Below are 24,721 nucleotides of genomic sequence, written 5' to 3'. Positions count from 1 at the left end.
TGCTGAAGGCAGCAGAGAGCAGGAGGACACCTCAGAGTTGGGACAGAGACAGGGAGGAGGCGTCGGGGACAGAAGAGACTGAAGCTCAGAAGACTGACATGGTGAGAAGCAGTTTTACTGGTTTGTTAGACATGTCAATATATATGGTGCCTGTGTTGAACCCCTAATTTGGGGTAAATATTAGACAAGGAAACGTAGACGTTTTAGCTTGCTTCAAGGTCCAATGTATTATGCCAACCAACAACATGGTACACATAGCACTCTGTATAATACAAAACATCGATTCTTGACATACAACAACTACTAACAATGCACATACTGCAAACATATATCCAATTTAACACACAAAATGTCCTTCTTGGAGCTAAACTGCACCATCATAGTTAGCGGCGCTAGAATAGCTAACGGCGTATACTAGCTTACACAGCTACAACAATTACAGAACCCAGAAAAACCCTCCAAAGATACCCTCTAACAACTATCACGCCAACAGTGTGCTTTTCACATTAATATTACACACAGACAGTCTACATATATAACATTTATCACGGATGAACTCACCTAATTTGGGGGAAATATTAGACAAGGAAACAGAGACGTCCAATGTATTATGCACCCGTGGCAAGCTACAAGCGCCCTCTGCTGGACAGACCCGGAAGGTCATCAACCATGACTTGTCATATCTATTACACACTCCCCTTCAAAACAGATGTCGTCCCGACATTATAATCCACAATATTAGGCCTACATGTCAGCAACATCTATAAACATTTATTAAGCACACTGCTCAGTTTGGCAAAAGTGTACACACTCAATTTACACATTTAAGCCCTTGACTTAGTAGAAAGTCCATCATTGTGTGTGGTGTATATGGTTGTGTCTACCAAGCTTTCCTTCCTCAGTCCATAGGTGTCTGAAGTGTATATGTGTGTATGTGATCACTCTGCACGCTTCTTCAAAAGTCCATGAGTATGTCTGGTGTGTGTGTGTCTGTGTATAGGCATATCTTTCAGTACCCAGGAACAACAGGCTGGTAGTTAAACTGCTGTACCGGAGTCATCCATGTACTTATGGCTGGCACTGTAGCATAGGGCAGTGGCGGGTACCAGTATACGATGCTAGCACTGCAACAAACTGGATTGCCTAGCTGATCGTATGTGAAGAATGTTGTAGGACGTCTGTCTCTCACAGGTCGCTGAAATCCAATGTCAGTGTCATTGCTATCTTCATTTTGAACAGGTGAAAGTGGTGCCGGTGTTCTCTCTCCCAAAGCAATCTCCTCTTGAGCCCCTTGGCCTGACATGTCCTCCTCATTTAGAACATCATGTCCTCCTCATTTAGAACATCACCTGCGGAGGTGATGTTCTGAGCCTCTTGTAGCTGGGGTATGCCTTGTTGATGATGCTCTACATCCTGGGAGGTTTCTGTAATTTCCACTTCGGGATCCTCTCTGTGGGTATTTACCTGAGGCTGCATTACAGGCAGAGGTTGGACCCTGGGCATGTGATAATATTCACAGTCATCATCGCTGTCACTTCCATCGTTGTCCTGATGTGGTTGTTCTCTGTCCCTACATGTTCTAGTTGTAATTTCTCTTTTTGACTTTGCAGGTTGTAGCTGTATCTCTAAGGGCAGATGGTCACATGGCAACAGGAGATTACGTTGTAGTATCCGGCTTCCTCTACCCTTCCCTTGCTCCGGCAGAACTTCATAGATGGGCATGTCTTTCCCAACCTGACGGATGACTTTGTGGATACAATCTTCCTAGTGGCTCCGCAGTTTACCTGTTCCCCCTCTGGGTGTCAGATTCCTGACGAGGACACGATCACCCTCGTGTAGTACAGAACTCCTTACTTTGCTGTCGTAGTTTCTCTTGCTTCTCTCAGCAATTTTTTTTGCATTTTCTGCTGTGATCTCATATGCCTCTTTCATCTGTTGTTTCCATTTCCTCATATACTCTTGATGGTCTGCATTTCCTGTCTCAGGGGTCAAGCCAAACAATAAGTCAACAGGCAGTCTTGGTGACCTCCCAAACAGGAGATAGAATGGGGAGAAGCCTGTAACATCACAGTGAGTGCTGTTGTATGCATAAATGAGCTTAGGCAGTGACTCTTTCCAACTTGACTTCTGCCTTTCAGGAAGTGTCTTTAGCATTTGCAGCAGCGTTCTGTTGAACCTTTCAACTTGACCATTCCCTTCCGGGTGGTAGGGCGTGGTTCTTGAGCCCATCACTCCACAGTTTTTCTTCAGCTGTGCAAATAATTGATTTTCAAATTCACCTCCCTGATCGTGGTGGATTCTCCGACGAAATCCGAACTTCAGTGCATAATCATTGAACACCTTATCTGCCACTGTCTTGGCGGATTTTGACATTGTGGCGTAGGCTTGTGCAAAGCGTGTGTAATGATCGACTATTACCAAGATGTATTCATATCCACCCTTACATTTATCTAAATGCAGAAAGTCAATTGATACCAATTCGAATGGCTGTGTGGTGACAATGGAGGTGAGAGGAGCTCTTGTCTCTCTGTAGGGCTTCTTCTGTTTGAGGCAAGCACAGCTCTGAGACACGTAGTGCTCTATTTCCTGCTGCATATGTGGCCAGAAGAAACGGTCTCGAACAAGTGATGTTGTGCGTTCCCCACCTTGATGCCCCATTTCATCGTGGAGTTGTCTCAGAACAGTTTTTTTGTACTTTTCTGGTAGGACCAGTTGTGTCCTGAAAGCAGTCTTTCTGTGAAGTATGCCATCTTCATCAAGGCTGAGTTTTTCCCAGTTGCGGAGTAAGCATTTAGTCTGAGCATTGAATGATTTCAGCTCTTGTCCTGCAGGCCTCTTACCTAGCTGTTTGGACTGTATCACAGGGCCAATGTTTTGATCATCCTGTTGAGCTTGACATATGGTTGACTTTGAAAGAGGTGTCAGTGTCCTCTCATCTGTCTCACACTCAATAGCCATCACGGACCTCACTGTGTTCGTATCTCTTGCTTCCACTCCTTGCACTGTAGCTTCGATTGAAGGAGACAACATTTCCTCTGTACATTTTTGCATCATCGTTTCAATGTCCCAAGGCATTCTTGAAAGGCTACGATATCTGAGGGTAAGATGGAAATCTGCTAGCTCAGCGACCCACCTATATCCTGTGGCGTTGAGTTTGGCTGTTGACAACACATAGATAATAGTGGCGGCTGGTGGAAAATATTTTTAGTGGGGCTGTTGATAAAAAACATTTTTTTGGGAGAAATGACCCCTTAAATTAGGACTTCTGGTGATGTAATGGCGTGTTTCCACTGCAGCACGGAGCTCGCTTTAAGCGTGCTGAGCCGTGCGGGGTCCGTTTTTGGTTGCGTTTCCACTTGGCCTAGTACCGGCTAGCGTGTCCTAATTCAGTCTTTCTGGCCCCATAAAATCGTCGTTCTAGGGCCAGGAACAACCAGGCTGAATCGGGCTGAGTATGCTAAACTAGAGAGAGAATCGCTGGCAAGGAGGCTACAATTACAACAAGATGAACATATTTGACCGTGATTTAATTGTAATACACGTTTCAAAATGATGCCGAAGTAACAACATACTGATACCGGATAGTAAAAACCATGAATGAATGCTTTGACAAGTCTGCAGACAGACGGCAGGCGAAAAACCCTTTTAAAATGTGTGTTTTCTAAATGGAGCTTGGCTAAGCTAACGTTATATATGCTCCGACCGTCCACACTCACAACAACGGCCTATCCAGACGTAAATAAACCAGCGACTGTATTCGCCATGACACAGACAGTATGTGGTTTGTACTTGTTTAACTTTTGTCTAGTTTCTGAAAAGATCGTATCTGTCCCCGGCTGTTTGAAGAGCAAGCATGGGAAACAAAAGACAGCATTTACCTGTTTGCATCCAGCTAGCCATGCCTTTCTGGTGTACCAACTACGTGAGAAGCCTCGTTGATACGTTTTGTCTTTTTCACGAGCTTGCTGCCATATATACAAATCGGGTTGGTCCGGTCCAAGGTCTTTAAGCAACAGTTTATCTCCCAAACTTCTCCTTTCGAAAGGATTGGAGATTAGCTCTTCAACGGAATTGGGCGGGGACCGAGGTCAGGAGACTCCACCTGCACATGAAGCCATCCTCATCAACTACTGCCGTACTGCGTCACCCCACCGGATACGAGTCACTAGTGTCCAAACTACTCACAGACTGGACCGGGCGCTGACATTGGCGCCCGGTGATCATCAGATTTGACGACGCTGATTGGCTGAAATTATGTTTCGGCATCATAGTTTACAGATAGCAACAGTCAGCTGCTAGTGGCTGCTGCTGCACTGGTTGAGGGCTCCTTTCTTATCGCCCAGACGAGAGAGGGTAATGACCATAGACTGTATAAAGGTAATGACACATGGGCAAGGCCAGGCAGGAAACATGTGACTTATCAGTAACTTTAGACATCGTCGTAACACAATTTTAAACGAGATTTTATTGTAGATTATACATTTGACTGATACCAATTATATAATATTTACCTTGTTTATATTTACCGACCGCCACTGGATAAGGGGATTGTTATCCGTGAACACAGTGCAAGGTGAGCTGATCAGGTAGTCTCGAAATCTCTCAGTGACCGCCCACTTTAAAGCGAGGAATTCTAATTTCCCTGAATGAAGATGGTAGTTTTTCTCAGCTCTGGTCAGTGTGTGAGATGCATTAAGCTATTACACATAGCTTCCCCCCCTGTTCTTGATACACCACAGCACCTAACCCTTGGTTTGACGCATCCATGTGCAAGATAAAAGGTTTGTTGAAGTCCGGGAATCCAAGTATTGGTGGCTCAATCAGACAGTCAATCAATTGTTCCAGTATCTGCTGATGTTTGTCAGTCCACGTTATCAGCTGATGTGAGCTGGCTCCTCCGTTCTTCATTTTTCCTGTCTTTGTTCTCGTGTTGTTGTTTTTTTTAGCCGTTCCAGGGCCTGCTTCAAGTAGGGCATAGAGGGGTCCAGCTGTGTGAGAGAAGTTCCTAATATACTGTTGATAGTAACTCAGTAGTCCCATGACTGCCCTCAGCTCTCCCACAGTTTTTGGTCTCTTCTCCTTTAAAACTCTCACAGCAAGCGTATCAGCAGGGTACATTTTACTTCCCTCAGCAGACACAATTCGCCCAAGATAGCGAACCTCATTCTTGAACACTTCGCACTTGCTGGGCTTCAGTTTTATCCCATGCTGCCGTAGTCGTTGTAGCACTGTCCTCACATGTTCTACATGGTCGTTGAATGATCTGCTAAAGACTAGGGTGTCATCCAGATACGGGATACATATTTCATCTCTTAGCCCTACCAAACATTCTTCCATGCAGCGATGGAAGGCAGCTGGGGCGTTCATTAGTCCGAAGGGAATCCTTATCCATTCATAAAGACCCCAGGGAGTCACAAAAGCAGTCATGTATCTGCTCTCTTTGGCCATGACGCCCTGGTGATAAGCTTTCCCTTGATCCAAAAGAGAAAACCAGGAGTTTCCTCCAAGGCCATCCATGATGTCCTGCACTCTGGGAATAGGTTGGCGGTCGGGGAGAGTTTTTCTGTTCAGTTCCCGGAAGTCAATACAAAGTCTCAAACTCCCATCTTTTTTCCGAACACAAACGACTGGTGATGCATATGGCGAGTTGGACTTCTTAACCCAGCCTTGTGCAATCAGTCATGCAAGTAGTCCTTCATTTCTCTGTATAACGGCTTAGGCACAGAAATGTATCTTTTTGCCACAGCTTCTGTGTCTTTCAGCGATATACTTAGTTACAGGTTCTCGATGCAGCCAATGTCATCATCTGTTTGTGAAAAGGAGGAAGACTCCTCTCTCAACATCTGGTGGACTTTCTCTTGCTCTAGCTCACTAAGGTGGCTCAGCTTCACAGGTGGATCCCATGTCATTAGCAGCTTGGTTCTCTTCAACTCTGATGTGATTAATCGTGCTTGATGCAGGGCGAGACCCCTCTAGTATTGAGGCTGGGTACACTGCCTGAATTTGCTGGACAGTTCCAATCACAGTTCTACCTGCCAACACTATTTCATGGTCCGTAGGGTTCTGCACACTCACAATAATGGATGGTTTGGTGCCTTTTCTCACCTTTACGAGCGTGTCGCAGAATTCGAGTCCTTCTGCCCAGCGGGGGTTCACATCGGGCTCAAACACTAGCGTGATATTATCTTGTGGTGACTGCATCCGCACCTGGCACTGAACTTGGACAGATGTATGTTTTGGTATGCTGATCCTCTGTTTCTTTGTCTTGACAACATATTCATCTGTTTGTTCAGCACTGATCTGTTTCACAAAGGCTTTTGCTTGAGTTGGCTCCAGGTCAGGGAATACTGCCCTTACTGCATCACCCAGCTGTTCACTGTCAGTAGTGTTTGACTGTTTCAGCTTGCTGCCTATGATGCGCTCAATGACATTGGAGCCTATTATTGGTCGAACAAGCTTGTTACCTCTCATTACCAGTGTGGGGACAGCAACTTCTAATGAAGGTGCATTCTCTGGAGCTAGTTTAAAGGTGACTTCCACCCAACCTGCATATGGCATGTTCTCCCCATTTGCTGCCACTATGTCAAGTGTGTCTGCCGTATCCAAAATCTCAGAAATGTCTCTTAGTCTCATGTCAGGTAAGTGTACTTCTTTCCACATCTCATCAATAATTGTGACCTGGGAGCCTGAGTCCCATAAGGCTTGAACCAATTTACCGTGGATGTAGCAGTCGATCAGGTATTTCTTTCCAACTAACGGAACCATTTTAGTCTGTTTTTCTCTTTTAGGGGCTGAGTTCATGGTCATGCAATGGGACGGGGCACATTTTTCTCGATGCACAGCCCAGTCATCCACTTGACATAGTTTAGAACAGTAAAGTACATATTTATAGGCACATTGTTTAAATGTAACTTTTTCGTCCTTTTTCCCACAATGTGTGCATTGTTGAGACATTACTGTGTCACTCATACGCCCACGGTTTGGTGGTGGAACGCTGCGCTGTGTGTCAAAGCTCAGATGATATTGCGCATTTTCTTCTCTGTGTCCCGGACCAGGAGTGAACCAATGTCCCTGTGGCAGTCCCTGCCTCTGATGGCCTGGGAATTGCTGAACTGATGTGGGATCTGGCCCTTGTGCTTGTGGCTGTTGCTGTGTAGACTCTCTGATTTGAGACACTTCTGCTCTAAGATCTTTCAGTAGAGCCATCTCAGATCTTATCTCTTTAAGCTGGGAGAGTACCATAGGAGGGATTGTATCTATGTTTTTCTGAGCACAATGTTTTTCTATCTTTTCAACAGGAGCATCATTGGACTGAGCTGCATGTATCATGACAGGGCGTTGTTGTCCTAACAATTTTCTTTTACTCTGCGTCTCTTGCTCACAGGCACAAGCTGCATTCATCCGCTCTACGCTCTAATAACAGTTCATCAGAGATGTCAGTCTGCTCAAGGTATGGTTGGAGATCACATTTTACATTATCACTCTGGAGACCAGTTAACACAGTGTCAAGGAACATGTTCTGCACTAAGCATGGATCATATTTGAGACCTGACTCAGCTTCTTGGGAGGCAAACAAAATCTTCTGTCTCAGGTCAAAAGCTCGGATAAGGAAGTTCTGTTGGGTTTCCTTGATGCCCTGAACCTCAGAGGTGAGCTGCTTATAGAGGTCTGTTGCACTCTTCTCCTGGTAATGGGAACGGAGTATACGTCTCAATGTTGGTAAGGTCAAGTTAGTTTTCCCCTCCAAATAACTACGGAGCTGCATGCCAGGAGAAATGGCTCTTATCACTGCATCCACAATCTCAGGTTCTGGAAACCCTTTACTGAGTCCATGTTCAATTTGGCGAGCTCAACTTGAAAAAGTAAGCTTATCTTTTTGCCCATGCACACCAATTTGGCCAGATATTTTTTAATTCCTTGAACCATGGGGGGTGTGCATGGCTGATGGCTGTGCTGTGTCCTGGCTAGAAGACATATTGTGTGTTTCTTTGTTCACTTTCTTCTCTTTCTCTGTTGTTGTACTTGCTAACTGCAGCTGCAAGGCTTCAATTTCTTTCATTATCTTTTCCCGCTCTTGATCCTTCTTAATCTTTTCCTCATTTGCCAATCTTTCCTGTACACTTACTTGTGTGTCACTTGTAACAGCTTGGAGTTCTGACATTTTGTCTTGAAAATGAAGGAGTTCAGACATTCCCTTATCCTCAAGCTCATCCCTCTGTATGTGATTTGAAATCAATGTCATGAGAGCTGTTCGACTCCTGCCTGTAACAAACTCAAGCTCTGGACCTGCGATGATTAGAAAGTCACATAACTCTACCAAGGTGTCTCTGGGGAGCACACACAATTTTCCGATTATTTCTAGCTGTAATTTTTCCATCTCTGACTCCATTTCTGCATTAGAGCATGGGTTAAACCAGGGGTGCCCAACCTTTTTTGAACCGAGAGCTACTTTTAAAGTTGCTAGTCTGCCGAGATCTACCAGTCCAAATAGAGAGGCGTAGCCATTACTGACAGCCTACTACCAGGTAATACACACTTCTACTTGTATAAAACTGACCTTTGTACGATTAATACTTCATAAAATAATGCAGATCCTTTATCTTACCTCTTTCTAATCTACACACATACAAGTATTTAACTGAAGTTACACAACAGTGTTGTTGATACAGAGTTGGAGTTTATTCACACGTCACTACAGTGGGTAATGTTTTCAAGAAACATTGAACAGTGCTGCCACATATGACACAGGAAAAAAAGAAAAGACTCTGAACCCTTTCTTTGCCATTATATAAAAATAGTGTTGCTACAAAAGTATAAATTAGGCTTACTAATAAGACGACTCAGATCTGAAACTACAGGAATCTGCTGCAACAGTGCAATAAAAAAGACTGCAAGCAACACTAGTTTCTTAACCTGAATTGATAATAGACTATAATCAATTTAAGTTTGCATTCTTATACAATTTTGTACAATAATTATAATGAATAAGTTCAAACAAACTAAAACTTACAGCTGATTAATAACGGTATCTAACTTGAGTTTTTATTATATCAAAAACCTGTTGAAATGCTTCTGTTATTTTTACTGTCCCCCAAAAGCGTGTCGGCAGCCTCCAGGAATGCTTCTTTCACAACTTCATGTGGTTCGCAAGAACGTGACTGACACGATAAGATGCTATGGTAGCAGCCTTGCTCTTGTTGTTGGGCCTGGTGAAAATGGACTGCTGTGCATTTAGATGTCCTTTCAGGTCCCTCACCTTTTGGGAGCGTAGGGCAGAATTAGGAGGGAATTCCGTCTCGGAGCGTTTGTGCATTGTTTTGAAATGCCACTCCTAAATTACTCTTCTTCGATAAATCTACGCTCGCATTGCAGATGAGACAGAAGGACTTTGAATTGGAATAAATACAAAAATAATCATCCTCCCACTCGGAGTTAAAATTCTATATGTTTTGCTTCTGCCATAATTGCGGTCTTGTTTGTGTGCGGACTGTCACTCCTGTTGACACGGACAACGTTAGCGAATTAGTGCACTGCCCACTAGCCACGCCCCGGCATTATTCTGGCACAGGAAGATTATGTTATAGGACATTAACGATAAAACAGAATATTGTTGTTCTATTTTTAGACACATCTCGCGATCGACTGGGAATTAGGGATGCCAGCGATTATTCGATTATTCGAATATTCGCTACAGTCTCCATAATCGAATATTATTTTTAAAAATCGATTTTATTGTAAACTTGGAGGAAGCCTGCGTGCAGAGCAGACTGCTGCTGCAGCACGCTACACACCGCCCCCGCCCCCACCCCCCCTCTCCCTCACACGTGCGACTAAAGATGAACAAAGCGGCAGGTAAAAAGAGTTCCTCCTCGTGGAACTACTTCGAACTTACAAGTCCAAAGGAAGTTAAATGCAAGCTCTGCGAAAAGACGTTGGTCTATCACAGCTCAACCTCAACAATGCATTCTCATTTGAGTGCGAAGCACGCCAAAGAGGTTACAGAGAAAGACGCAGCACAGCCGGCCATTACCAACTTCACTTCAAGGCCACGTCGTTGTGATGACATGCTTGTTTGTTGTTTGTACTGTTAAACATGTTCCAGTAAAGAAAACAACGGAATTCCTTTTTTTTTTTTTCTCCCACGGGGAGGGGGGGTCGGTTGAATAATCGATTATTATTCGACAGGGCTGCCGAATAATCGATTTTGATCATGGTCAGTTTCTGGCAACCCTACTGGGAATCTCCCCGCGATCGACCGGTCGATAATTTGGGGGAAATATTAGACAAGGAAACAGAGACGTTTTTAGCTTGCTTCAAGGTCCAATGTATTATGCCAACCAATAAAATGGTACACATTCATAGCACTCTGTACAGTGGCGGGCCGTGCATTTCACACCTAGGCCTTCAGTGATGTCCGACACAGTCCTACCTGAATTATTCCACCTCTTAATACCATCATTATGACGCCATGGCTCTAGAAACTATACATTTAGACAGAAACGCAGTATAACCGGGCGTTGCATCACCTTAACATAGTCAAGTACAACAGAGTTATATTAATATTTCCGAAGCATTTATAATCAATATATCCGCATTTACAATTAAGAGTGTTAAACTACCAGCTTTAAGATCGCTTGGATACTGTCAAAACTTAAAAATAAAAGGGGCTTTTAAGGCATTAGTCTACAAAGTTTTATTAAGTCCACCAAAAGTATGTGAGCTTTAACAAGTTTGTTCACTAAACAGCGCATTGTCGCACCCAAAGCAGTTTCATTTAAGAAACGTGACGATAAAGACACAAACTATTCACTGAAAAGAAAAGAAAACAAACAATTAATTTGCATTTGTTCATGAGGGTATATTTGCGACAGTGGTGAAAGTGTATTCCTAGCCCTGAATGTCCACTTTGATAAAGGTTAAACCAAAACAATTCAACAAGTCTCCTTGAGTACTTTTACTGCACAGCTGAGCCAGTGCGCCACACACATCTCTATATCTCTTGCAGAAGCATCAAACATATATTTTTTATATATTTGTCATTTTAATTACATATATATTAATTCGTTAATATTGATTTAATATTAACGACATAAAATGACAAAAATATATTAAAATAAAAAATAAAATGCTTTGTACTCACCAAAACAACTGATTATTTGAACACAAAATCCATCCTCCTTTCTTTCCTCAAGAAGACTTCAATGACTCTGTTGTACAGTTTATCTGTGCGTTTCAGTTCCACCAATAAGTCATTTTCTAAAGACATGAAGGCTAATGATGAAAGCCGAGTCTGTCCAGTAGAATTTCTGGCATAAGTTTTAATTCGCTTTAAGGCCGAGAATGACCGCTCGACAGAAGCAGTGGACACAGGGATAGTCACTGCCACACATGCCAATGTGTAAAGCTGCCCCATGCTCTCACTCAGATTTTTCTGCTTAAGGAAATCAAGGAGATCAGTGGGACTTTTCCCTTCAAAATCAGTCATGGCATACATTACAGTCAGTTCTGTTTTTAGCCGGGACAGATCGAACAGTGTTCCGTGACTCTGTGTTAATTTGGCTAAGGCTGTTTGCGGGAATTCTTTCCGGTAGGTCTGAAAGTGCTGGGGGTCCAGGAGGGAGAGAAACATACATTTTTCGTGGTCTTGAAACCTACTCCGTATCTGGCAAAGAATGTTGTCCAGAATATTGCTGTGGAGTTGTTGGTAGTATGCACGAAGGTCTCCTTGTGCTGTACGTGGGCCTCTGCGTGCACTCGGACCATTTGAGATGCGCGCTGTGTCCTCGTAGATCTGACGAAACTGGCACCTCTCTCGCTCAATTGTGTCACAAAACTCGTTCACCCTTGTCAGACAGAATTGTACATCCAATGTTTGTTTCTGTAGTATTCCAAAGAGCACATCTGAATGCTTAAAAATCCCATTGAATGTTTCAAGCAAAGAACAAAACTCAAAATCATCCAGACGTGCATTAAATCCATCAGCGCTAAGCACGTAGTTTACTCTGTTTCTGGACTTGGCGCTTTCATCATGTCCCCTAAATGAAAGTTCCTGTTTACCCAAAAACAGGACACAATCAATCAGTCTTTTCAATATTTCCCTATTTTTGTTCACCCTTTCGTTGTGGAGCTCCGTTTCCCGGCGCACTTGTTCGTTGAGCTGTAGATCCACTCGGGTGTCCCCAAAGGTTTTCAAAAGCACCATTGCTTGTAAGTGCCCAGCCGTGCTTTGGTGTCTCGTTGCTGCCTTGGTTAGACAACTCAAGTTTGCAAATCCAGTGTGGCTCCAAACACCAAATCGATCATTTGCAAATAGCAGGCATTCCCAGCAGTACAATTTGCAGTGCCTCTCGGAGGCTGTGAGCCAGGGGTACCGCTCGTAGTTAGTGATTTGAAAGTGGCGGACAAACCCTTTTCCCCGCTGTGATAGGCTCGCTAGCGTCGGGGTTGGCCGTTCTCTTCTCACAATGTCTAGCTTTTCTTGAAAAGTTTGTCTTGAAAATGACATTGTAATTATATCTGCGACCAAATCGATCTCTTCTCCTCCTTCAGCCATTGTGGGTTGAAAAAAAACAGCTTGTAGAAATCTACACATTAGCTCGTTCAAATTCAAGTTCAGTTTGCTAGCTCTACATAGCTCTGCCTCTCAATAGTGCGTATCCAATCAAAAGACGTGCACGTGCTGACGTCATCGTACGCCTGCTAGCTGGCCCGTTGTCGCCAACTCAAAATCTGATTGGTTAACGCCACAGTTTTGTTTCCGTTCACTTTAAGCTACAGGCGCCCGCACTGTTGATTCTGAAGGCCTAAGGGCAGATTTCTTGGACCCTGGTAACACATTATGGCTGAAATATGATTGGATAAAAGCTCTAACATAAAGGCCAGCCCTCCAAATCTTGTTCTGAGGCTGGAAGCAGCGCAACCAAGAGGAAAGCTATGAAATGAAAAGAATAGACTATGGGGAATAATTTAATACATATTTGTGGAAAAAATATATCAAAATTAAATTTATATTCTGATGATGTTTAGGCCAGCAGAGAATGCCTTGCTGGCCCTGACGGCCCACCACTGACTCTGTATAATACAAAACATCGATTCTTGACATAAAACAACTACTAACAATACACATACTGCAAACATATATCCAATTTAACACACAAAATGTCCTTCTTGGAGCTAAACTGCACCATCATAGCTAGCAGCGCTAGAATAGCTAACGGCGCTAGCAAAGCTAGCATACACAGCTACAACAAGAACCCAGAAAAACCCTCCAAAAATACCCTCTAACAACTATCACGCCAACAGTGTGCTTTTCACATTAATATTACACACAGACAGTCTACACATATAACATTTATCACGGATGAACTCACCTAATTTGGGGGAAATATTAGACAAGGAAACAGAGACGTTTTTAGCTTGCTTCAAGGTCCAATGTATTATGCACCCGTGGCAAGCTACAAGCGCCCTCTGCTGGACAGACCCGGAAGGTCATCAACCATGACTTGTCATATCTATTACACCTGCATCTATAATAAGAAGCGTGAGTCGGCATACACTAATGAGTTAAATTGCAATGAGCAATGTTTGACCTGCACTCACACATATTTCACTCATTGTGTGACTTTGAAATCACAGAGAATAATTAAAGGGGAAGTATGCCGATTTCACACATCAAAGTCTGTTTACAGGGGTGTACTGCTGCATCTGTGAAAAAAAAAGTTGTATAAAGCCTTTTGTGTCTCTAAAAGGGCGGTGTGTGAAATCTGATGAATTGCTGAATGTCACTTGAGACTTGAGTTTCAGATAAAGCGTGATGACTACACGTTTAAGAATTAAAAAAGGTGTCCGGGGTCATGAAATTGGGAAGAAGTGAGTTTAACAATCTCTGTAGCCCGCTCGCATCTGTCATATTTGTGTCGCAGAAGCCATTATTTAACAGTTATGTGCTGTACTTTTCATGAAAGGTTTACTGATCATCATGTGTAAAATCACTGGAATTTGCCTTTAAGAGACTTCCAGCAACCCTGCACAGCTGCAGAGAAAATATTCTACATTAATCTTACATTAGTCCAGCTCTATTATTTGTTAACTTAAAGAAACCTAGAATACGCTGCCTTCTGTGTCCCTGAATGCAACAATATATATATATATATATATATATAAGGCTTGTGTTTGTTCACTTTGCTGCTCCTCTATCAGTAAAGCTGTACTCTTCTTTATCCATCCCTAAAAAACTCTGTCATGAATGTATGTTCATGTGTGTACATTTACTATTTAATGTATACCCTGAGAGCAGAGTGTACTTACACACTCCCTTCCATCTGTGGCCTCAAGTAACACTTCACTGAGCTTCAGTTTCCTTACAACTCTTTTCTTCTCTTCATCTCTAACCTGTTCTCGCATACTTTCCCAAGCCTCACAAAGACACCATTTATTTATTTTCTCTTCCCACCTGGGCCTGTTAATGGGTGAAGGTGTGGCGTTAAGCGTCACTGTGTGAACTCTCATCAGCACGAGCGCGCAGCTGTGCAGAGTTACTGCAGTCAGTGTGAGAGCCGCTCTGCCAGCATGAAGAAAGTTTACAGCCTAGTGAACATAACTAAAGCCAAGGACCAGGAGGCCGTGCAGTCCATCTGCATCAAGGTATCACTGCTTTTGTTTCAGAAGCTCTGTTTCTCTTTGTTTTTCCTTTTAGAGGGCAGCGATCCAGGTCTGCATTTTGAATTACCATTAGGTTGTTTTAAATGTGAGCAATTAAATAAACATTTAGAAAAATAAACCTTTATATCAATTTTTAATCACAACAGCCCATTTCCTTTGGTTTTATTGACTGTTACTCACACAAAAATGGTTCCAAAAAATGTAGGCTTTTCAGGTAACACATAAATGCATAATTGGTTTCCCACAGGGGTTTATTTACACAACTCCACCTTGATTAAAAGTGTGTAAGCTTTTATTGTGCCTTATTTCATTGAACGTCAACAGTAGCTGGTTGGAGCGCTTTAAGAGATGGTTTTGTAAACATTAGCTAAACTTTCCCACTGCCTAATGTCACAGCTTAATGTCTTTTATGTTAAGGATTAAGCAGCTGCTTGAGGGAGTAGCACACAGTATTCAAGAGATTGTTTTTAAGTGAGCAGTACTGAGAACAAAAATAAAGTTACACCTCTCAGACCAGTCCATTGATGAACATGACAAATGTGTTTTTACTTTTGGTGTGGTATTTTATTGATTCTTCTGAAAGTCAGGGATCTTTACACATACAATCTGGTCAGCAAAGTGGAGCAATTGAGGCTTTATTCCAATACTTTATCAACCAATGAAAATCAAGGGGATTATGAAGAAAATGAATTATGATTGACTTATGGGAACAACTTTATAATGGTTATTAATCTAACTGAAGTCAGAGAAAAAGAGAACCTCATTATAAACGCTCAGGAGCAGTTCAATCAATCAATCAATCAATCAATCAATCAATCAATCAATCAATCAATCAATCAATCAATCAATCAATCAATGTTTATTTATATAGCCCAATATCACAAATGTTACATTTGTCGCAGTGGACTTCACAGTGTGTACAGAATATCAGTATGACAATACGACACCCTCTGTCCTTAGACCCTCACATCGTACAAGGAAAAACTTCCGGAGAAAACACATTCATCACAGTTCAAGCATAATTGCTTGTAACGTGGATTACAGGCCTCGGTTTGATTCATAACAGTGATGAATGTCATTTGTTACACATTATTATCCTTACAGCAGTTGCATGACATACAACTGAGCAATATACGTACTTTAAAATTCATGGAGGGAATGCAATGACCTTTCAGAGAGGCCTTGGCACAGCAGAGGGGTCAAAGAGAAGAGCAACAGCACCAACACATTGCGCTCCTTAAGAGGGTTATTTTATCCATTCAAGAGACGTAAGAGACATGATAGAACCATTTTAACCAACTGGGTAGCGCTTGGTGTGAGTAAACTGACCTGTATGTGTAAAATGAGTGAAGTTCATGCTCAAAATAAAGATTTGATTTAGTAGGGTGTAGGAGTATGATGTACATGCAGTATACGGTCATTCCATACTATCATTTTTGAGCAGAGTTTCGTACTAAATGATCCAAAAAACCTGTGGTCCTAAAGCTCCAAATGCTCAATGCATGTTATTGGGAGGTGGGGTCAGTGTGTCTGTGTTTTTGGAGCTGGACTTGAAGCACAGGCAGCAGAGGCAGGCGAGCAGCCAGAGAGCGGACATGGACAAGTGGGACTCGTGTGGCAGCAGCCCAGCCTTCACACAGCCACAACGAATGGTGAGACAGCAGCAGATACAGGGATAAAGAGAAGAGAGGGAGATGGTGATAGTGACTTAGAAAGGGGGTCCTTTACAAGAAAGACTGCTGTGAAGGGTGCTGATGTGCAATTGCCAATTTAGAATTTCATTACAACATCAGTTCTGTTTCAAGCATGAAGTTGCAAAGACTTTATGGTTGTGACCTGCAGTCAAATTACAACTGATTTACTTAGTTGACTATTGCATCTGTTTGTGTCTCTTCTTTTTTGCCTCCACAGCAAATACAGTTCAATGACCAGAAGCACGAATTCAACAAACGTCCCGCCAATACAGGTCGTCGCTCTTTGTCTAGATCCATCTCGCGGTCGTCTACTGACAGCTACAGTTCAGGTATGGCAACATGAAAATCACACACACGCTCTTAAGTCTGATCACATGTCTCTGATACATAAACTGAGCTGGTTCTGATCCCAAGACACGAGAACCGCAGGCCCCGGGGGATTATCCTCGGTGCTTTCTCCTTCAGCTAAACGAAAAGTCTCCTGAAGAATTAAGTCTCTTTAATTTGGTCCTAATCGGCTCTGTAAGCCTTTCTCAAATGTCACTGCCAGAGTTTATACAGACTTCAAAGGCTCAGATAAAAACGATCAACTAGCTACAGACTGACTCCAAACACACAACAATCAACACTGGAAAACCAGAGCCGATTCATAACGTTTAAAGCTTTCCAAAAAACCATGTTTTTTTCTCTTTCATACTTCAACTTACTGCTTCTGGACACAACATTATATCAGATTTTTTTTGATACAATTTATTTCAGTGTGCAGCGAGAGCTCTGAGGACGAGTCCTCTCCCCGAGACAAACTTCAGGCGACCTCAAAAGGCCTTTCTGACTTCTGCATCAAAAACATCCAGCAAGCTGAATTTGGACGCAGAGAAATAACGATCGCAGAGCAAGGTAAAGCTGTTCATGTCCTCACAAGTGGTAATGATTATACATTTATGTAGCAATCATCCAAGTACCAAATTGAGTGTGTCTTGTTGGCTGCTGTTATTCAGAAATGCCAGCGCTGATGATCCTGAGGAAAAGAGCAGGAGGAGAGAAACCTCTGGCAGGAGCCAAAGTGATGGGCTGCACACACATCACACCACAGACAGCGGTCAGTTCAGCACACACACACACACACACACACACACACACACACACACACACACACACACACACACACACACACACACACACACACACACACACACACACACACACACACACACACACACACACACACACACACACACACACACACACACACACACACACACACACACACACACACACACACACACACACACACACACCCCCCATCCATCTGCTATTCGATCCTAGATTTAGCTTTTAATAAAGTTCCCTGTGTGAACTAAGATGAGGTCTGTCTGAGTAGAAAGATGAATGCTCAATACTACCACCAACTTTAAGTTCAGATTTGCCATTTCCTTTTTTCACTATATGTTTGTAATAGTTTTGACAGTAGGTTTTATAATATATCTATATCTGTTTGCATTTACATTTCTCGTCCTTTGTTTATATTTGAACCATTTAGGATTTTTTATTTGCTGGTCTCTTGCAGGTGTTGATGGAGACTCTCTCTCGGTTGGGGGCTCAGTGTCGCTGGGCGGCCTGTAACATCTTCTCCACTCAGAACGCTGTGGCTGCTGCTCTGGCTGAAGGAGGTACGACTGTCTGTGTCACCTCCTCCTCCAATCTGGCTCATCTGTTTTTATATCAATACAATTATTTTTTTAACTAAGTGATTGATACTCTCTTCATCTCAGGCATATCAGTGTTTGCGTGGAAAGGAGAATCAGAGGACGACTTCTGGTGGTGTATTGACCGGTGTGTCGGAGCTGAGAGCTGGCAGCCCAACATGGTACTGATATCAGCAGACAGGACTCGTTATTCATTTAAATATTTAGAAGCGAAAGTTTGTAGATATGAAACTGAAATAAGTTCAACCCAGTGAAATGAGGTTTGGTGGCCTTTAAACCAGTGGTACTTGACAACTAAATTAAGAATCTACCCATTCTAAATGTTGTACAAAAAACGATGACTACAAAGATCTTTGTTGTGTAGTTATTTTAAAAATGCAATAAGAAAATTCTTAGTTAGGGATTTGTTTGTGTTAAAGTAATGTAATATTATTTTTCTTATTTCCTTTACATAGTTTGCACAGTCTGCTCCAATAATGCATGTCAGACAAAAACTGTAGCAATCTTTCTCTATACATAAAATGCAGTAAGGTGTATGAATATGAATTATACTGTACATTCTAAGATATATGGATTTGGCTATTCAAGGCTCTAAGTGTCAAGTACTAAAATGTATTTAACATTATCTGAGCTACAGCCCAATCTCCTACAGTCAGCACACTGATAGATAGTAAAGTTGAAATGAAAGTCTATTTTTTGTTTGGGTAAACTGTGCCTCTTATTGCTGTTACAAAGGTCTTAATTGAGTTTAGCTGTGTTTCTCCCCCCACAGATCCTGGATGACGGAGGTGACCTAACCCACTGGATCCAGAAGAAGTACCCGAGCATTTTCAAGAAGTTGAAAGGCATCGTGGAGGAAAGTGTTACAGGAATCTATCGGTGGGTTTTACACAAAATATAGCATATGTTATATAAGCACAGGCGGAGCCCTCTACTGGACTCTATGGGGTTTCTATCTTCTCCACATCACACGTGTGTCTGCCCTCATATTTCAGGTTATACCAGCTGTCAAAGGCAGGCAGGCTGTGTGTCCCGGCCATGAACGTTAACGACTCAGTGACTAAGCAGAAATTTGACAACCTTTACTGCTGCAAGGAGTCCGTACTGGATGGGTAATACATTATTTTTTAAACGTATACAGATACGAGCACTGGTACAATTCAGAGCAGCAGCCTGACCGTGTTGAACTCTTCTGTCAGGTTGAAGAGAACCACTGACGTCATGTTTGGAGGAAAGCAGGTGGTGGTGTGCGGATATGGGGAGGTCAGTAAAGCTCCCAGCGCTGCTGGACATTGTGACATACTGTACATTAAAGCAGCTCTAACATCCTCTTTTCTTCCTCCTTCAGGTTGGCAAAGGTTGCTGTGCTGCTCTGAAAGCGTTGGGTACTGTTGTCAACGTCACAGAAGCGGATCCCATTTGTGCCCTTCAGGCCTGGTATGAATAGAGGAAGCTTTTATCAGCACAGATGTAAAGTCTGTTTGATTCTTTCAATGGCACATTGAAGCAAAACATCAAGACATAAACAAAAGTGTGACTCTCCCCCCCCCCCCCCCCCCCCTCTCAGCATGGATGGCTTCAGAGTGATTAAACTGGGTGAAGTGGTCAGACAGGTGGACATGGTCATCACATGCACAGGTAATTGATGTTCTCTACAAACTAATATGAGCTCTCATATAAGTAACAAAACAGTTCCCAGTTGATATGTCTGTCTCTGCAGGCAATAAAAACGTGGTTGGTAGGGAACATATGGACAGAATGAAGAATGGCTGCATAGTCTGCAACATGGGACACTCCAACACTGAGATAGATTTGGTATGAACTCTATGTGTGTTAATGAATGTGTTTTTCTGATGTATGATCCAGTTCTTATTGAAAAGTAATAGCTTCCTTCGACTGTATGTTATGTGACCCAATGATTCCAAGTCAATGCAGCATTGTAGTACTACACTGGATGAGTGGGACACATTGTTTTAAATCTAGTTACTGGGTCACATGACATGGAAGTTATTGAAAACTAAATAAATTATATATATTTTTTTATATTTATGTAAATCAATTTACAACACATCAGTAATCACAACAGGTGTGGCACAGTACATTTATTTCCAAACTATAATTACCACAAAGAGGAATTTCTTAACACACAAATGAACACTACAACCTTGTTTCTTAACTTAAGTAACTACAGTAAAGCTGTAAATAGACAATATTATTTACCTCTGAAGTCTAGTGGAGGGGAAGTATACATCTGCATAAAATGAGAATACTCAAGTCAAGAACAATAAGCTTAAATATGTACTTGAGTAAATGTACTTTACTTTAAACTGTAAAAATGAAGCTTTTTTGTGTGACTCATTCTCTTAGGTGAGTCTACGAACAGCGGAGCTGAGGTGGGAGCGTGTGAGGCCTCAGGTGGATCATGTTATCTGGCCTGATGGCAGGAGAATCGTCCTGCTGGCTGAGGTGATGATACTGTTATTATTTACACCAGCACCGAGAGATAACGTACGTAAACCTATTTATGTTAAAGAATAGCCCCACAGTTTACTCTGAAATAGGATCTGGGCCATCATGAAGGGGCTGCTGCACTAATGACTGACCTCATGCACATTGTCCTGCTTACTACACAGACAATACAAAATACATGAATCACCTGACCTCAGAATCAATTTAAATGATTTCAAGTTAAAGTAACCCTAGCTTTTTTTAATGTTTAAAAGGTCGATATTGTTGTGTAAATGTATGTTTTTGTTTTACTTTTCTCACATAGCATCAAGCTATCCCTGTTAGTCAGCATTAAAGACAGCCCAGCGATTTTTCTTTCTATGCAATAACTCTAAGAAAAGGCATACTCGTGAAGTCTTTTCCACATCTCTATACTTACCTGCTGACATTCCTAGTTTATTTGAGCTACACTAACCTTACAGGGAGCTGGCAATGTTTTCCTATCAATGTTTAACTAACTGGCCAGCTAATAGTTAGCCTAACCCATTCAAACATAAACCCATTCCTGCATAATACTTTGTTGAAATGCTAATGCTAAAGAAACAGAGAAGCTTAAAGGTCAAGAGAAATGCATAAACAGAAAAGAGTTAGACCAACCTGGGCTGACTGGAGTTTGATTTTCTCAGACTGCCACAGCTCTTTAGCTCTCTGTTACAAGCTTAAGTTAGCATGCACTTGTTAGAATGCAGTGGCTACCTTGCATTGGTTAGCATGCATTGGTTAAACTGGAACAAGACAAGTAGGCCTACTGCATATCAATCCAAGACCAAGACCCCCTAAAAAATGTATGCTTTTCTTTATCTGTGTTTAAAAGTGACCTTGGAAAAGTGGCCAATCATTCTAAATAAGGTGAAGCTAGTTAACTTTATATACACAAGCAAAGGTTTTTGACTTCTTAAATTGACTTTAAATTATTCCTTAGCATTACTATGGTGGCCCTGAAGGTCAAAAGCTTATTTGTTAATGATTTGAGCACCAATAACAGATTTACCTGATTGCTGTTAAAGTATTTGGTTCCTAACTGGATTAGGTCTGCAGCAGGAGAGACAGAAGGCTATTCTACATCACAGTAAGTCATTTTCTATTTTCTCTCAGGGCCGTTTGCTGAATCTGAGCTGCTCCACAGTGCCCTCTTTCGTCCTCTCCATCACTGCTACGACTCAGGTATAATAATATGTCTTATGTCATTTACATGAGAGATTTATTTAGAAAAATACTGGAACTCTTTCATTATTCCCTAATTGTATTGCAGAGGAAGAATCTTTTTGTGGGGAAGTATTCCTTTAACTCTTGCTCTTTTACCTCAGGCTCTGGCTCTCATAGAGCTTTACAGTGCTCCAGAAGGACGTTACAAACAGGACGTCTACCTGCTGCCAAAGAAAATGGGCAAGTCCTCAGCTTGATTATCCAAATATATATATGATATTCAATATATATTTTCAATATCATCTTATTCAGACACAATAAAGCCTCTTCAAATTGCAGATGAATATGTGGCCAGTCTTCACCTGCCAACGTTTGATGCTCACCTCACAGAGCTGACTGATGAACAGGGCAAGTACCTGGGCATCAGCAAACATGGACCCTACAAACCCAACTACTACAGGTGAGGAAATGAACACTTTTCTTACAATAATCAATACATCCATGTTATTGTTTGCATGTAACATAGATATGTTTCTTTCCTTAGGTATTAACCCTCTGGATATAAAGTTATTGTGGATTTGATATTGGATGAAAACCTGCAGACAGAGCTCTGACGCCCTCTACAGTCCCACAATGACACAGACACGATGTTACACAAACTTTGACTGATTGTTTGTGTATGGGTTTTATGTAATCAACTATTTCTGGTTATGAATGTTAATAGTATCAAGAATGTAATCACATTGAATTATTAATTGAATGTTAACAAGTCATAATAGTAAAAAATACATACAAATTCTGAATGGGAATTATTTATTCAATTGTTTGAAAATATAATTTACTTACCGGAGCAGCAATCGTTAATGTATTTTTAGGAGACCACAAGTAGAATGATAAGAAATAATTGAACAGTAGTGTTAGTCATACTTGATGCTTTTCCCAATTGTGTAAAACCATTACAACAGCATGGACAGTATTTTAAGGTTAATGTCAATGTTCATTACAAAGACACAACCTCACAGGTCTATATATATTTATATTAAATCATACTTTTTTTCAATGATTTATGGTCAAACCTACAGGGCGAAGAATGTAAAAACGTTGTTACAATACATTTTGAGACCTTTCATAGAAATTCATCTAAAACATCATGTTATCAATAATAGTTCATTTCATTAAATAAATACATTTTAAATGTTAAATCTCTTCATTATTTAAATTTAGATTTGTATGTTTTTGTAACATATAAACATATTGTTAACAATTACAAATAAAATGTTTTTGTACATACATCCCTGTGTTAAGTGTTGGAAAGTGAGCTAAACATTTAACGCCACCTTAAAGCCGAGCAGCAGGACCTACAGCATGCTGAAGAGCCTCGTAAAATGACTGTTTCCCCACCAGGGGACGTAACAGCAATTTCGTCTTTGAGTGAGCATGAATGATGAGCATAATTACTTATGTTCGTGAAATGTTAAGGCTTCACTGTACATCCTGCTTAAGTATTTAGCACCAACACCTGATCTACAGTAGAACATCCTACTCAATAACACACCTCAATTAAGTGTACGCCTGGAAGCTAAATAAAAAGCTAAATCCAGGATCTTATGGCAGATGGACGTGTGTGTGTGTATATCAGGCACTTACACGCAATGTTATATTTAAAGGTTGCTGCCCCTTTTTTTGGTTTGAATTCCGTTTTAACTTGCTTGAAAATTAATTGTGTTAAAATAAAAATAAACGTTCTTATTCTTTTAATTTAGTTTGGATTAGCTTTTGGGCAAAGTGTTTGGTTCATACCAGATCCCCTGATACTCACAATTGCTTCACTAGCTGCCTGTGTTATTGTGTTTCATGCTAGACACTACGTAACTAATTATTCTCTAAATAAATCTAGCTGTTTTCCTCGATTGTTGCATCCTGTCTGTCTCTGATCATGAAGTCCTATAAATACCCCCTGTCCCTGGATTACTGTAATCCAGTCTCTCTCAGTTGTGTGTGTGTGTGTGTGTGTGTGTGTGTGTGTGTGTGTGTGTGTGTGTGTGTGTGTGTGTGTGTGTGTGTGTGTGTGTGTGTGTGTGTGTGTGTGTGTGTGTGTGTGATCCTTATTGAAGTAGTCACTGAATTTATAATGCTGCAGTACAACAACAATCTTCTCTTATTATTCTAGTGATACATCTCAAGTGTCTCATTCCCTCATTTGTCATGCAGCGACAATACATTAATCTGGGTTTGTCATTTTGGCCAAAAGAGGAAGCAGTCTTTCATTCCCTTTAACATGTTCTCTGAGATATGAGCTTCTATGATGTTAAACTGGAAGAAATGACACTCGCCATGATGGTTACATTTGGGTACAAAACCTTTAATAAAACACACACAAGAAACAGAAGAACAGGGACAGAAGCAATTAAACAGCCATTAGTTTAATAGATGAGATCCATCAACTTCCACACCCAATCTAATCTAATGACACTACTCATTCTCCTGTGTGTGTGTGTGTGTGTGTGTGTGTGTGTGTGTGTGTGTGTGTGTGTGTGTGTGTGTGTGTGTGTGTGTGTGTGTGTGTGTGTGTGTGTGTGTGTGTGTGTGTGTGTGTGTGTGTGTCCTGGGGCAGAGCTGCTGATAATCCATTGGTTGGGGATGCATCTGAGAATAACAGATGGCATGTGCAGCCTATACGCTGTTGAACCTGCATGCTCAGTTTTAGCAACCAGGAAGTATTCTGGGTGTGTGTGTGTGTGTGATTGTGTGATTGTGTGTGTGTCCTTGCCTCCTCCATGTTAGGGATTCTCCCTAAAGAGCTTTGATGCCTCCCTGCATCACTACGTGGTACTAATCACTCGTACCAGCTGTCAGCGTGTCAGCCTCTCTTCTTCCACTTAACCTCACTTCCTCTGCAGTCGGCCATAATGATGAACATATATCAGCTGCTGATGCCTCTGACTGCTCAGTCTCACCAAACGAGGTGCATTACCACTGATGTGATTTAGTATTTTTACTTAATCT

At 41.7% G+C, this 24,721-nt stretch overlaps 1 protein-coding gene across 3 annotated transcripts; it reads left to right on the top strand.

Moving 5' to 3' along the window:
• Window positions 1-14,509: 14,509 nt before the first annotated feature.
• LOC117448702 (S-adenosylhomocysteine hydrolase-like protein 1) lies at window positions 14,510-23,626 on the top strand. Of its 3 annotated transcripts, XM_034086057.2 has the most exons (18): window positions 14,554-14,643; window positions 16,177-16,313; window positions 16,573-16,684; window positions 17,115-17,252; window positions 17,354-17,454; window positions 17,923-18,025; window positions 18,128-18,222; window positions 18,834-18,940; window positions 19,057-19,173; window positions 19,261-19,324; window positions 19,410-19,498; window positions 19,629-19,699; window positions 19,782-19,876; window positions 20,429-20,527; window positions 21,665-21,733; window positions 21,877-21,955; window positions 22,055-22,175; window positions 22,260-23,626. In XM_034086057.2, the coding sequence occupies exons 2-18, from the start codon at window positions 16,257-16,259 to the stop codon at window positions 22,264-22,266; spliced, it is 1,524 nt and encodes a 507-aa protein (XP_033941948.1). In that variant the 5' UTR covers window positions 14,554-14,643; window positions 16,177-16,256; the 3' UTR covers window positions 22,267-23,626. The 3 variants fall into 3 exon arrangements, with proteins under 3 accessions (XP_033941946.1, XP_033941947.1, XP_033941948.1); XM_034086055.1 differs by lacking the exon at window positions 16,177-16,313 and having other exon boundaries at window positions 14,510-14,643; XM_034086056.1 differs by lacking the exons at window positions 16,177-16,313; window positions 22,260-23,626 and having other exon boundaries at window positions 14,510-14,643; window positions 22,055-22,179.
• Window positions 23,627-24,721: the final 1,095 nt, after the last annotated feature.

This window comes from Pseudochaenichthys georgianus, chromosome 6, assembly GCF_902827115.2.
Source record: "Pseudochaenichthys georgianus chromosome 6, fPseGeo1.2, whole genome shotgun sequence".
NCBI lineage: Eukaryota > Metazoa > Chordata > Actinopteri > Perciformes > Channichthyidae > Pseudochaenichthys > Pseudochaenichthys georgianus.
The sequence above is the reverse complement of the archived record's forward strand: the minus strand, read 5'-3'. Positions and strand labels throughout refer to the sequence as shown.

What these genes read in the sequence shown, in the direction of transcription:
- LOC117448702 (XM_034086055.1), top strand. Translation starts at nt 14,569, where the DNA reads ATGAAGAAAGTTTACAGCCTAGTGAACATAACTAAAGCCAAGGACCAG. An exon ending in AATAACGATCGCAGAGCAAG is followed by an intron (nt 17,253 to 17,353) that starts GTAAAGCTGTTC and finishes GCTGTTATTCAG; the next exon opens with AAATGCCAGCGCTGATGATC. An exon ending in GAATCGTCCTGCTGGCTGAG is followed by an intron (nt 20,528 to 21,664) that starts GTGATGATACTG and finishes ATTTTCTCTCAG; the next exon opens with GGCCGTTTGCTGAATCTGAG.